Source organism: Cryptotermes secundus, unplaced genomic scaffold (assembly GCF_002891405.2).
Source record: "Cryptotermes secundus unplaced genomic scaffold, Csec_1.0 scaffold318, whole genome shotgun sequence".
Taxonomy (NCBI): Eukaryota; Metazoa; Arthropoda; class Insecta; order Blattodea; family Kalotermitidae; genus Cryptotermes; species Cryptotermes secundus.
Window position 1 is genome coordinate 45479 of NW_019730108.1, and position 14471 is coordinate 59949.

Below are 14471 nucleotides of genomic sequence, written 5' to 3' on the forward strand. Positions count from 1 at the left end.
CATCTACAACATTCACAGCACACATAACAGAAAAATGCACAGCAGCCATCAAAGCTATATACACCATCCGAAACCTGCAACTATTATCGCTAGAAACAGCAATGAAAATATTCCATGCAAAAATTTGTCCCATACTACTATATGGCATAGAGATAACCTGGGAAAAACTATCCAAACAAACCCTGCGGAAAATGGAACAAGTGAAGGCAAGATACCTTAAACTAGCGCTAGGGCTTCCTAAGAACACACAATCCAGACTAACATACGAACTCTGCAAGGAAAATTTCCTATTAGAAGAACTCACATATCAACTGCCAAAGCACAAAAAACTCAGAGGAAGTTATCAAAGAAAGAAAACAAAAAAGAGAGGAAATATGGGAAGAGTTCTACAGCACTGATGCAATGACTGACAGAACCTGGACAGGACCCAACAGAAAATTACGACACACAATTACTAGGTTGGCAACACACGGATTCCACCACAAGATATGCAAGAACGAACGTTTCCACGAAGCAAATGACGCGTGTGTGTGTAAACACTGTGATAAAAAGTGTAGTAGATACCACATTACCATATGCAAAAACCTAACCACATCAATAACCGAATACAGTCGCGAATAGAAAACAATTACTCTATGCACATTGTGCGCATTCCCATATTATATAACCTAAAATATAAGAATGCACACAAGTTGGCAAGGTTGCAGTCTATGAACTTTGTAAACAGCCGACATTTTGATGAAATAAAACAGCTTCACCTAATTATTTGGGTCTAAAAGAACAATTACATACAAACTGGTTCACTGAATTATTCGGACAACGAAACAGCAAAATTTGCATTTCTAATAACATACCCGGTACCAGTGGCATCCATTCCCTTTCCTCTTTGGCGCCGAACTGTAATAAATGACGGCCAATGACTGCTATTTGTCAGATGCTTCCTACAGTTCTGCTTGTGATTGGCAGATCGCGTTTTATATTTTGGCGGGACATTTCAAGAACCATACGCACATTTTACTACCGTTCATTGTCATAATTAAAGCATTTACAACAAATAAATGCAATATTTTCATTTATTGCATATATTTTATTTCCTGAATTATATTTCACTCCAGTATTCTTTTTATATTGCATATACAGGCTGTCGATAATCCTGAATAGATGCTTACTAAAATAACCCAAAAAAACATAGTCATGAATTAATTTAGAAATATTTTGTAGTCCGTGATTCTTGAATATGTAACGCAAAGTCCTCGAAAGTACGAACAAGAGAATGATGGGTTCGAATTCCATTCAAGGCATAGTTATATATCAGAAATGAAAGCATGTGCCCATGCACTTCAGCACAATCCAATCCTTACACAAAATAACTAGACAAGCAGAACCCAAAGTTTCAGCTCAATTCAGTCCACACAAATTACATACTCATTCCTCATCTCTCCTATACATGCTACATGACCCTTGCAGCGCTCCTTCTTAATTTGATCAACCTAATAATGTTCTGATCACAGTACAAATTATGACGCCCTCATTGTGCAGTTTTTTCCATCCTCCTTAGGTCAAAACAGGAAAATTCCAGTCAGTATCATTCACAAACATCCCCATTGACTGGCAGCAGTTCAAAACCTGAAGGGGGGGGGGCACAACTGATAATCCAGATAAAAGAAAAGAATACAGCGATTTGCAAGCGGTACTCACTGCCAAATAATAAGAACAATATACTTTCTTCATTTTCAAAATTTAACTGTTTGCTGAAAAGTTTGTTGCAGTACTAATTACAGATTAAGTGACCAAATGAAATAATACAAGCACAAATGCACTTAGTTCAATACAAAATATAGGGAGATGACATCATATCAAGAATCTGACAGTGGAGACAGGCATAAAGTTCCTTCAAAATATCGGTACCTTCCTACCACATCTGAACGCATACACTTTAGAAATCTCAAATCTTATATGATTCAGACCAATAGATTTGATAGGGCTGTGTCAGGTGTGGCCAGTGGCTAGTGCCCTCATTCTGAGACATACTGAGGCACCTCTGGACGACCACTTCCATGCAGGAACTGACAAGGCACAAGGCTGTAACTTTTCATGCAATGTGCATCATATGTGGGCAGCCTGTGGCCTATGGAACAGGTAGGGACCAATGTTAGAAGGATAAAGATGATTATGTGGGGATGTAAGTCATTCACTGCTGAAAGTTGGTTTTTACTTACTGCTGTATCAAATTGAGAAGTGATGTACAGTTCACAAACAAGTTAAGTACACACATTACTGACAGAGAGGCAAGCGTCTTTCAAGTTTCTGATTAATTTGTTTTATTCAACTTTAAGTGTATCAATACAGCCATCGGGTGCTACGTTTGAGCCAGCAGGGCTGTGATATAAACATTGTTGTGAGCCCGCACTTCTGCCTTTAGCTGCTCCATTTTATCTTGCAGTTCTGTCTCACTTGTGCCATCTGTATGCAGCTCCTTGCACCTCTGCAGGAATTTCAGCATGAGCCGTTCACCTTCCTAAAACAGAGATGTTGTTTGCATATTTGTGTGTCCCTGTGAATCAAATAGGTGACATACTAAACCCACAGAGCTAGTTCCATGATGCCGTATTAAATGCACCAAAATGCCTCACCTTGATGATCTTGCGCTTGTCCTCTGGGCTGCTGCAGCTGAAGTCCAGCCCCTGATAGTCTTCGAGCTCATTCTGCTTCCTCTTTGCATACTGCAAGACAAGAACTCACGTCAGAGTCACGTTATGAAACTTCATGGCTGTGAACTGGGACAGCAAACTCACCTCTATGACATGCTTCGGGAAACGTGCCATCTCGGCAACATGGATCCCAAAGCTCTGGTCACATGCACCCGGCATCACTTGGTACAGCAGAGTAAGTGAGTCCTCAGATGTCACAGCAGTGACATGCAGGTTACGGAGTGTTGCCACCTCCTCTGCCAGTTGAGTAAGTTCGTGGAAGTGTGTGGCAAACAGGCAGAAGGCCTTAACTTCTTTAGCGAGGTGCCTGCGAAACAAATTGTCAGTTGATAGCACTGTCTGCCAAAACCTCCCCCAAACACATACAAATTTCCTGTACTTACTCTGCAATAGCCCAGGCAATGCCACAACCCTCATATGTCGAGGTGCCACGTCCCAGCTCATCAATGATCACCAGTGAGTTGCTGGTAGCCGTCTGTAAAATCAGTTATCTTACACAGTAGCTGTTCAGTTCAACAAGAGATGGAATTTCTTGAGCAGTTAGGTGACTGTCAGCTTCTGAAGCAAGACTGGCACCATGTGGTTATTTGTACTATAACTTCCTGGGCTGGTAAGGGTCACATCCTAATGCTAAGGTATTAACAGTGTGGCTCATGACTCACCCTGATGATAGCTGCAGTCTCCACCATCTCGGTCATGAAGGTGGACATGCCCTTGATCTGACAGTCATCTGCCCCAACACGTGCAAGTATTGCATCAACGAGTGACATTTCTGCCTCGTCACATGGCACAAAGCTGCCAATCTGGGCAAGAAGTGCCATGATGCCAACTGAACGTATGTAAGTGCTCTTGCCACCCATGTTGGGACCCGTGATGATCTGAAAAGTGCATTCACCTGTAACAAAGACATAGGTTCAATTCCTAACACATGCGTCATCATGCTATTCTGCAGCACATCCTCAGCATTTCACCTACTAAACCGGAAGCATAAGCGAGAGAAAAAACACCAAAGTCATTACATGGGTTATTTTGAGTGACAGATGTTGCATCAATGTCTGTCTGTTTCATCTGTTATGAAGCCATTACTGAAAACTGAGGATATGCAAAGAAAACTGATGATTGGGTGAGGCAATTTCATTTGGTTACCATACAAGTACACGCTCTTATAGCAGTTTTATGGATCATTTATTACTAAGGGCTGACTAACAGCAGGTTTCAAGTGGAATGAGCCGCCAGTTATTTCAAAACAATTTGTTCCCAGGCAGATCAAACTAGTGGCTATGTTGCGATGCCACTCCACCTCATCCCTCTCACTGATTTTCTCTCCTTGGGATGGCACTTGAAGGAACCCACGATTACTGTCTCCTTGGATGTCACAAAACGAAGTGTGAGACAGGTACTGATGTTCAGGGAAACCTGCTCATACCCATACGTATATACTAGGCTGCAAATATCCAAGATACCAATCTGTACTCTTTGCAGAAATTTAGAGAGCAGTAATAACCGAAGGAAATATGAAATGTTTATACAAAATCTTGGTTAGGAAACAATACAGAGACCACATGACCTAGGTATTGAGAAACATATTTGGAAGTTGGGCCTTTTTGGTGACAACAGTGAACAGCTGGGCTGCCTGCATAGCTTAGATTTCCCTACGAACACTTACTTACCGTGCTTGAAGTAGACATCATTGGCAATGAAGGAGGTGCCATCTTGCACTTCCAGGCAAGGATGGCGCACCTGCTTCAGGATCAGCATTCCTGCACCTTCGTCATGCAGCGTCGGGCGGACGAATGGCTTTGGAGCAGTAACTGCCACTTCTGCAAAGTTTGCCAGCACATCCAGGCATGCCAGCACATCACCTATTTGCTGCAGAGTGCCAGCATACCCAGCTGTGAAGTGTTACCAACCATCAGTTCACAATAAAACAATGAAATTTGCATCAAACATGACAAAAAAGATGCATGTACTCAGACCTGAGAGGAGCAACACAAGGTTCAGTTTGTTGACACCATGGCTGCAGCGAATATTGCTGGTTTCTCACTGTGCAGGCCCAAGTTCAACAACAGGGCAGTCCTTGTGAGAGCTGAGGTGAACTATGTGACTATGGGGCAGATCATCCTCTGAGCACTTCAGTCTTACCTTGCCAATTCCCATTCCACCAATCCTCCATACTCACGTGTCATCATGAATGGGTACAACAAGCCCATTAAAAAATTTTATACAAAACTCTGGCTGGAAGAGACCACTTTAGGAGTGTACACTGAGAAACTGAAATAAGTTGCAAGGATGAAGCTTCAGGATCCACATCACCAGGGGGACAGCATGATCCTCACCTGCAATGTTGACAATCTCAGTCACAATGGCTTTCTGCTGCTCTGCATAGCGACTGCGTGCCCGCAGGTACTCTGAGTTCAAATCGGCCAGCACTGGGCTGTGAAACCGAACGCCACTCTTGTTGGTGTCCAGTGTCTCATAATTCTTGTTATTGCGCAGGACCCTCTCTTCCTGAAGCACAAAGCAACTCTTATGTCAGCTAATGTTCCCAGCAGGAAGACAGAAGTAAGGCTTCTCTCTCAGTGGTACAGCAGACTGCATGAAAATGGTTGTGTGACATGCAACTCATTTGTCTGCTGCCATCAATTTCTGTAAGACCTCTCCCACTCACGTGACTAAAATTTTGGCTTCAGCAACCTTTGCAACCACAGTTACATGCCATTGGACAGCTGTTTAATTTCATGGCGAGTTCTTTTTATTATTATTATTCTGGGTTTGCTGCTAATTAAGTGATCGATCCATTCAATGTGTGAGCATCAAGTGCAACTGCTTTCAGGTGTGCTCAGCTTCATGCAATCAGTTGCCCCAGCAGGAGAGCAGCCTAACACGAGAGAGACCTCTGTTCCCAGGACAAGCAGAAGGTTTTGAAAACAGAATATTCTGCAGTTACACCACATCTTAGCAAGACTGGCCACCACCTGCGAACCAGGTAGGAGACAACAAGGTTATGAAGTAACTTCAGGAAGGGGGTCACATAATTTACCAGGGGATTCCAGCATCTGTTTGGGTATTCCTGGTGGCTCCCATGAGCACTACTCTTTCCCAAAACATTGTGAGCTGTGTAAGAGTGGGAAGTCTGAAGTGGCTTATCAATGCTTTTGCAATGGCCTATGAAAAATGCCATACTGAGACACAAATAGATGCAATCAGGGCGAGACGTGAACTAAAGCACTTTAGTGTCCTGCAAAAACCCAATATGAATTGTTTATGGTGCATAAACTGATGTGCACATTGCAAGGTGTCTCACCTTCAGGGTGACTCGAAGGAAGTAGCCCATTTGAGCATTGGACTCCAACTTGATGGTCTTGTTCGGTTCCAGACCGAGGTCACGGGCTGCACACGTCAGCTGCTTCTTGATGCGCTCCTCCAGACTATCCATCATCTGACGCAATTCTGCACACAAAAACATGTGCACTGCTGGCAACCTTCTGAATTCCAGACATGCCATCTGGTGTGTGGAAATGACATTATACAAACTAACACCAAGCGTCATAGTGGAGTGGGTAGCATTCCTGTTTCATGTTCAGAAGGTCCTAGGCTCAAATCCCGAACCGCATATCAGATATCCTGACAAATTTTCTGTGATTTTCCTGGGTCTTGCCAGTCAAATGCCAAAAGAGTACCTTAAATCAGGCCATGACCACTTCCTTCCACATTCTTTCCAATTCATTATTCACTGACCACAGTCTGAGCTACTGGTACTGCTGTTAAATAAACCATAAGCGGACATCATGGTAGGCAGATGGCTGCAAGGAACCAAATTAAAACGAACTCTGATTTCCCCTGGACCTTCACATGTCACAGGGTGGCTTTACCAACTTCACCCTACTACTGACACTACTGCTGTCCCTGAAGTAACATAATGAAACAAGTGGTCATGATTTAGACTGCAGTACAGACCATGAGGTCTCACAAACAGACAGATAGACACCAAGAAACATCTTCTGTCATTACACAGATGTACTGACTCTGAGTCTCAGGCTCTGGTGGCTTGGTACATACTTGCATTCAAGGAGGACATGCAGGAAAGAAGAAAGGAAGTAGCAATGTCTGGTGCATGGGAATCATCAGTTCAGCTCTCACCTTGCAGATCATCGTCAAAGCTTGGTTTGACCAGGAACTCTCCACGGTCCACCTGATCCATGTCGAGTGTGGTCTCCACCATGTCCTGGAAACGCTGCATATCACTCAGCAAGTCCGTTAGTGGCTCGATGAACATGCAACGCAGTGCGGGAAAGTCGTCATGCCCATCCAGCGATTGCATTAGCTGTGGCACACGTCCCACTGCCTGGTAGATCCTGCGGCAGTGTCAAAGAGGGCTCTTGACATCTGTTAATGCTGCTTAAAAATATTGTTCCAAATCCTGCTTATATATTCTTCAGTGACATGGTCGGTAGCTAAGAAATCAGTAACTACGATGATTACTGTCATCTGGGACATGACACCATGCAGTCTTGACAGATATTAACCAATGTTTTGGAGGAACCTGTGGCCTTCATCTTTGGGGTCAACTATAGACATCCCAGGCATGAAGACAGATCTTCAGTCTGTAAGAATCTGGAAGCAAGAGGTCCATTTCCAAATACTATCCCAACATCTGAATTGCAAAACTGTGAGACACAATTGATACTGCTGGTAACCCACACAAGAATTGAACTGGGTCCACTGTGACTGCTATATTATGCCATGTCATAGCTCAGGTGGAGGCCCAGGGTAATCCATGTAGGACTTCTGGTCCATAAATGGGCACTGGGGCAGGTTTCTCTCCCAGCATTTTGGGTTTCCCTTGCCAATTTTCATTCCACCAGTGCCCCATACTCATCTATTGTCAGGGGCTGGTACTACAGGTCCATTTGGGGCTGCAGGGCCAAGTGACTCAGTCTCAACCAAATCCTACAACTCCTGCTATATTAACCTGCTTGGTCCTCTGCCTTCTGTCTAGCTAATGAGAGGGCAATGGACTCTTAACTAAAGTGTGGCCATGCTCATCTCCAGAATCATAACCTCTCAACTCTCCTGCGTATACATTACATTGGCAAATGGATGAGTCAGCTCTGGATCCTGCCACATCTTGAACCTGGGGTATGCATATGGGGCTCAGTAGGCAAGATTCCAGCATCTTATCTAAAAGCAAATGAACAAAAGTTGCAGTTCAAATTCCTTTTGTTACCTTTCTAAAATTACCACACGTTACACACCTGTAGCAATCCTGCAGGCCTGCCTTCTTGCGTCCTAGCTTCTTGGAGAGGGCCTGCAGGTCAGGGATGCGGCGCAGATGTTCGTCTCTTAACGCCTGGCGCATCGCGGTGTCCTGCAGGATCACTTGCACCACATCGTGACGCTCGGCAATGGCATGGCGGTCCCTCAGGGGCTGTTTCAACCACTGGGCCAGTAGCCTGCACACACAAACACACTGGAATGCAACACAGACCCCGTCAAGAAATGAATGTATGAGGGTCGTACTGAAAGTCATGAGCAACAATTTTTCGTAAAGTAACATGCTTTATTACTGACAAACCAAATACACCACCTCAATCTACAGACGTTTCTTTATTTTTCCTCATAATCACCACTTTTTGTACACATTTCTCCCAGTGTTCTGGGAGTTTGAAAATTCCCCTTCTGTAAAATTCCGTTCCAGCCATCCGAAGACACTGATGCACTGCTTTCTGAATTGCCTCCCTTGCCTCAAAATGTTGTCCACGCAGCTGATCCTTCACAAATCCAAAAAGATGGTAGTCGGAGGGTGCCAGATCAGGGCTATAAGAGGGGCGTGGAAGAACTTCCCACCCCACCTTTTCACTGACCTTTGTGGTCTTCGGTCAATAACCGCGGTACCCAATGAGCACAAACTTTCCTATAGCCCAAGCTTTCAATCATCTTCTGTACTGCACTGTGCCCTATTCCAAGTTTTCGGGCTATTGTGTCCATAGTCACACGCCTGTCATCTTGAATAATCTCATCCACTCTTTCCTTGTTGCGTTCAGTTGAGGCTGTTTGAGGACGACCATTCCGAGGCTCATCTTCGATGCTGGTGTTCCCATCTTTAAAATGTTTCAGCCATCTTCGAACACTGTGCACACCCATGCACACACTTCCAGAAGCAAGCTGAAATCTCTGGTGAATTTCTGCAGCAGGGATTTCCTCTTTCACAAGAAATTCGATGACAGCACGCTGGCGAAACGACATATTGTTGTCAGCCATTTTGTTAGGAGCGATACTGGTCACGTGATGCAAGTTATTGATGTCACAAAACATTCAAGGTTAACACAACATCTGGTTCCACCTACCACCGTACTCTCTTTCGTCTGCTGTTCCCAGGTTGCATGCAAAAAAAGTTGGTCACGACTTTCGGTACGACCTATGTACAAAGCACTGTGTGGTGCTCACTATCTTCAGTATGTCTCTGCCCATCTGTCTGCAAGAAAAACTGACACTCAACTGATTTTCACAAAATGTGTTCAGCATAACTAATTCTGACTGACAGGGCTCCCAACATCATGAGATGACTGGCGGATTCTTTGGGATATTTAAAGATGCTGTTTCAGTCACAAATATGACATGGTGTTGAATGAGATGAGATGGTGGCCATGGATGGCAGGGAGGTAAGGATTTGCAAACAGGCAGTTCTGGTTTACTTGAAAGTACTAATCAGACACTCTCTTGGACAGACTGAGGAAAAACCATCACATACATCAGAACAGTCAGCAGCCCGATGAGAACTCAAACCTAGGCCATGTACAGGATAAGACAGGTAACAAAGTCCTTCTTGACTTACCTGTGACCCTGTGCAGTGCGACACTGGTCTATAAGTCCCAGCACACTCCGGTTACGATTTGCAGCGCCAGAGCCAGGAGGTGGAAGCAGACTCAGTGCACGGATGGCTGCAGCATCCATGCGAACGAATCGGGTATGGTCCAGTGTGGTAAGGGTGAACTGCCCAAAATTTCCCTGGTCAGCTCCCAGCTGGCAGCATAAGTCAGACATGTGTGAACAGCAGTGCCGCTACATTCATGCCATCCACTGAACCCATAGCTTGGTCACTAAACCAACTGAGCTGCCTGGCTCCACATATTTCTGCATATATTGTTGGGTGTTTGCTAGGCAACATGACAAGAAATTTTGTGGGATTTGAACAAATATTTTATTGGTCAGTTACTTTTACACTCACAAATACAATTATGCCACTTATAAAGCTCTTTAGACGTTTCTTCTTAAATGTTACAATGTCTTGCACCACTGATCTTGGTGAAGTCTTGTCTGTATCTCTGTAAGCTCTGTGTAATCTCTTTGTATCTCGGCTCGTTATTACACCTGCTAGGCTCTTGAAATACAGTCATTAAATTATAATTCATTATTGCTGGTGTTAAATACCAATGACAATGGGATGGACAAATATAAGCGATGCGAAGAGAATATGGGAGAGAGGAGGCAAGGAGATAAAAGTAAGAAAGGCACAAAGCACATGATGGGCATTTTATAACTATCAGATATTAGTTTATATCAGAGATGATGATGCTTCATGTTGAGTTTGTGATGGTTGTTACACTGGTCTAGCATTATTAGGTCATTAAGACCTGTCCCTGATCACACCACTAAGCGCAAAACTTCAGTGTATGATATAGGGGATGAGGAAATACTTTCCCTGATTCCATTTACCACAGCAATCATGTGCTGACCCCAAACTCTCCTACTGAAACCACACCATACGAACATTCCTGAGTCCCATGCAAATCAAATGCACTGCAGAATTACACCCCAGTGCAGTGCAAGTGACCCAGCATGGAGCCATTGTTACATTCAATGTTTGGCTGCTACCCAGCCATGAGAAACATGCAGCTGTGTCAAGTACAAGAGGAACACAACTCACGAACTCTCTGGTGGCAGAATCTGAAGGTTACTGAATATGACCCTGAGCCAGTTCTATCCACCTCCCATTCTCACAACCCACTTGTTACTAATGTGTCAGCTGTTATGAACATCTTACCTCAAGATACTTGATAAGCGCAGCGAGGCTGCTGGTTGCCGTGGTGAAGTTCAATTCAGGTAGAGCCAATGAATTATGCTGTTGTCCCTCCATGAAGAGCAGGAGACGGTTCAGATCCTGGGCCAGCCCATCAGTGGAGAACTCTGTCTTCTTGCGCTGTGTCACAAGGACACTGCTGCGCTCCATAACCTGTACAACAAAAACCACAGGGGGGAGCTTGTGGAAACATACAAGAGATTAGTAACAGTTCTGATTACTGAGTTTAGTGAAGTACCATGACTATATGGTCACAGCACTGGATCTCATCTAATGACACTGCCTATGTGTCTAATGCTGCCTTCCAAATTCCTTCCTGGCCATCCAAGTGGTTCCTTTCCACGATGTATGCTTAAAACAAACTTGTTCAATTTGTACATCTATTCTATTGCCCTCACACAATAACGTGTGACTTACCTTCTTAACCTCGGCCATGTCCACCGAAGATTCTGGTGTGATGGGGAGCAGCACCTCCTTGGGGCCGAGCTGCACTGTCAGGGCCTCCAGGTTTGAGAAGTGCTGGTCATCTGGGAACTCACACACTGACAGCTTCCATTCAGTGGTGTCTGCAAAGCCCATGCCCACCACCTGCACACAAGTGGGTTAACATTGCTGAAGCAACAGCAGACACGGGCAACATTAAGATTTCAAGTACATGCCATCTGAACTGCACTCAGGTGCACTGCTTTCTCAGAAGAAGTGCTCCAAATTACAAGTGGCACATTGTTCCAGGGTTTCTTCTGCAAACAGCTGACATCCAGCTACTGGCAAACATGGCAGCACCCAGCAGGTCAGGAAGTCTGTGAAAACATCCAATGGACAGAGAGAGAATCCAAAAGGTTTTGGAGGGGAGAAAACCTGAACAGGAAGACCACAATAAAGATGGGAACAAAAGCCTAGGAAAGATGTCACACAGATGCAAATTCAGGAGGAACTTTCAGAAGTCAGAGAGAGAAGGAGAGACTTAGTTAATGAGCCTCACACAAAGTGGAACTGTGTGACAGGTAACAACAGAAACAGAAATGTAGCAAAGTTTTCAGACAGAGCAAACTAAACAGATGCCAGCGATCATATCTAAATGTTCTGTTGTGTAGCTAAGCACAGGCTAAGTAGACAGAAGCCAAGATAGCTGCTGTGAGACGAGGGGGAGGATTACAATGCAAGCCAGAGTAACATCACAAGGCAGTCCTGTGCTACCGACAGATTAAAAATATCCATTCTTGCATGGACTTTACCACACACCACAACAATGAGAATTAGTTACACACAATATGCACTGAACAGTAAACAATTTAAGAAGCAATAACAATGGACTAAATGAATAAGCAGCAGAGAAATGCAAATTCCCTTGGCTCAACTACTGTACACTGTGTCTGAGATGCAACGCTGGAGTTTTGAGAGGCTCTATCTCCAAACACATGAAACACATCACGCTGAATGTTGTACCTTTACAGCTTTACAATCGGGCACCAGCAACACAGCGCACTGCCATGTTTCTTAAGACATGTCATGGGAGTTCTTAGTGCAACATTTCCTGGAAAATGGATTGGCACAGCTGGTTCAGTTCTGTGGCCACCTAGGGGTCCTGACTTGACTGCACATGAATTTTTTCTTTTGGGGCTACATAAAGACTTGTGTTAATGTGAACAAAATTCGGACATGAATCATTTGAAAGTGAGAACAAGAGAAGCCACTGATCAGGTAACAAAAGATGTGCTACGGCGTGCAGGGCAAGATGTGGGATAACAACTGGACCTATGCTCGGTCATGAATGGTGCACATGTGGAAATTTACTAATTGTGCTCATAACTATTTGGGGTACACTTTAAAATAAAACATTAAATCCTTGAATATGTTCATCATTTTTTTCTAAATACTGGTTCTCAAAACCCCACTATTATTTTCTGGACACCTTGGATATATATTCAGTGTAATGTGACAGCATTTCCTAAACAGAATACCTCAGAATTCCTGAAATAAAACTGGTCTATGCAAAGTAGTTATAAGGAAGATAATTGGTGTGACCCACTTAGTTGTCACATGTCAGTTGAGAGTTGAGTTCTGCGACGAAGTCTGTGAAGACAGAACCTGAGCACGTGAAGCTGGAGAATCTCCACTGTCAGAAGCCTTTGCCAGGGAATGACTTATAAAGACACAACAGGCTGAAAAATGTTTAGCGGGTATTGTGGTCATCTGTAAAGTATGGAGATTAGAGACAGTGCCGTAATCACTTGTAGTTTTGAGTGCTGTGTATAAGTGGCCAATAAATCCATTCACCAATCCAAACCCCATCTATAGTCACACACATACATGTGGAAATATTATGGGCTCAAACAGAGTAACTCACTCGTGCTTTAGGGTTCCCAGCAAGGCGCACAGCAATGACCGCAGTCCCCACAACCAGATCCACGTTACTGAACAGGAGGTCTTCAAACTGCACCAGGTTGCCTGGAGATCCCTGGAAAACAGACATGTCAAGATGCACCAAACACTCAGCCCAGTACCGTTAATACACCTGACGTTAAAGAGCAAGCAAAATTGAAAACAATCATTTATGCAGACTGTGTTTCATTCTTTATCAAAACTAAGTACCGTCCACAGTTTCTGCTGCTTCCCAACCATTCCTACCTTGTACTCAAGCGTCCAGTCATTGCTGTTCTTAGTTCCTGAACCCTGGGTCACATACACCTCAACCCTGTACTGTTTCACAAGCAACAGGTCTCTCACAAATGACTCAAAGTTTGACTTGCTCAGCGCAAGAGACTCGATGCGATTATTGTCAGCACCAATGAACTTCACCACGGCTGCTGAGCGGAACACCTCCTTGGCTGCAAAGATGGCATCCGCCCCATGCAAGGTAAAGTAATCCCCACGGTTGAAGAACCGCACTGTAGTAGCAGGCTTCTGCAAAAACACACAGCCACTTGCATTCATCAGGAAATTAAGAAAACTTGTCAATTCAGTTAACATTTAATTACATGTTCTGGAAGTTGCAGGTTTGAATCTTGGGCAAGGGATCGAATCTGAAGTCTGAGACTCTGGAGTTCCTCTGTGAAAACAGCGCAATGTTACATTAAAACAGGCCATGGCTGCAAACGTTCTAAGAATGTACAATCTTGCGGATCCTACAGTGTGCGGTGCTGCTCTTTGCAATGCAGGCTGCTCCAGGATGAAAGGAACTTGTCTCTTGTGCCCCACGTGTCACACACCTTGCATACAGTCTGTGGAAGTGAACTCACAGACTGAGTCTACAAAACAACAGACAAAATTACAGCTTTCTTCAGGTCTTTATGCACCAGCTGAGGGGATGACAGATTTCAAGCCAAGTGGCAGTCAACATTCCCCAAATTTGAACTTCAACTTCCCTATGAATGCAATTTTGGTTTGGTATTCCCAAACACGTGGACACTGCTACATTTATACTGCTCAGCTGATATATTACCGATAATAAATCAACATTCCCGTTCTCAGTCACAGCCATGGACATAAGGTTCGAGCACATGTGCCTTAAGCCCTTGTTGCATGCCTCCAGCAGGATGTTGCTATCCACAGGAAGTGGTGTGCCAACTTCCTGTTTATTGGTACACAACCTGATCCACTGCAGCAGCATGAAGTATTGTCCTGTCACATAAAACTTCTCACCAAACAGAGATCCTTCTGCATGTAGCCACTCATAAACA

The 14471-nt window shown here is 44.1% G+C and overlaps 2 protein-coding genes across 6 annotated transcripts in view; both read right to left on the reverse strand.

The window, feature by feature from the left end:
• LOC111866057 overlaps positions 1–2358 on the reverse strand; it is an 8853-nt gene extending 6495 nt beyond the window's left edge. For 2 of the 3 annotated variants that reach the window (XM_033752099.1, XM_023854594.2), the window contains exon 1: positions 2220–2358. In XM_033752099.1, coding sequence (XP_033607990.1) covers positions 2220–2275 — 56 coding nt within the window. In that variant the 5' untranslated portion in view covers positions 2276–2358. Of the gene's footprint in view, positions 1–854; positions 912–2219 lie in introns of those variants that run through there. The other variant, XM_023854595.1, reaches the window with a different exon arrangement.
• Positions 2298–14471, reverse strand: part of LOC111866053 (DNA mismatch repair protein Msh2) — a 32361-nt gene continuing 20187 nt past the window's right edge. For all 3 annotated transcript variants that reach the window (XM_023854582.2, XM_023854583.2, XM_023854584.2), the window contains 15 exons: positions 13420–13695; positions 13139–13249; positions 11209–11379; positions 10756–10944; positions 9547–9734; positions 7967–8164; positions 6852–7066; positions 6016–6161; positions 5048–5219; positions 4382–4603; positions 3374–3606; positions 3095–3186; positions 2796–3018; positions 2634–2723; positions 2298–2518 (listed from right to left, as the gene is read on the reverse strand). In XM_023854582.2, coding sequence (XP_023710350.1) covers positions 2360–2518; positions 2634–2723; positions 2796–3018; positions 3095–3186; positions 3374–3606; positions 4382–4603; positions 5048–5219; positions 6016–6161; positions 6852–7066; positions 7967–8164; positions 9547–9734; positions 10756–10944; positions 11209–11379; positions 13139–13249; positions 13420–13695 — 2685 coding nt within the window. In that variant the 3' untranslated portion in view covers positions 2298–2359. The remainder of the gene's footprint in view (positions 2519–2633; positions 2724–2795; positions 3019–3094; positions 3187–3373; positions 3607–4381; positions 4604–5047; positions 5220–6015; positions 6162–6851; positions 7067–7966; positions 8165–9546; positions 9735–10755; positions 10945–11208; positions 11380–13138; positions 13250–13419; positions 13696–14471) is intronic.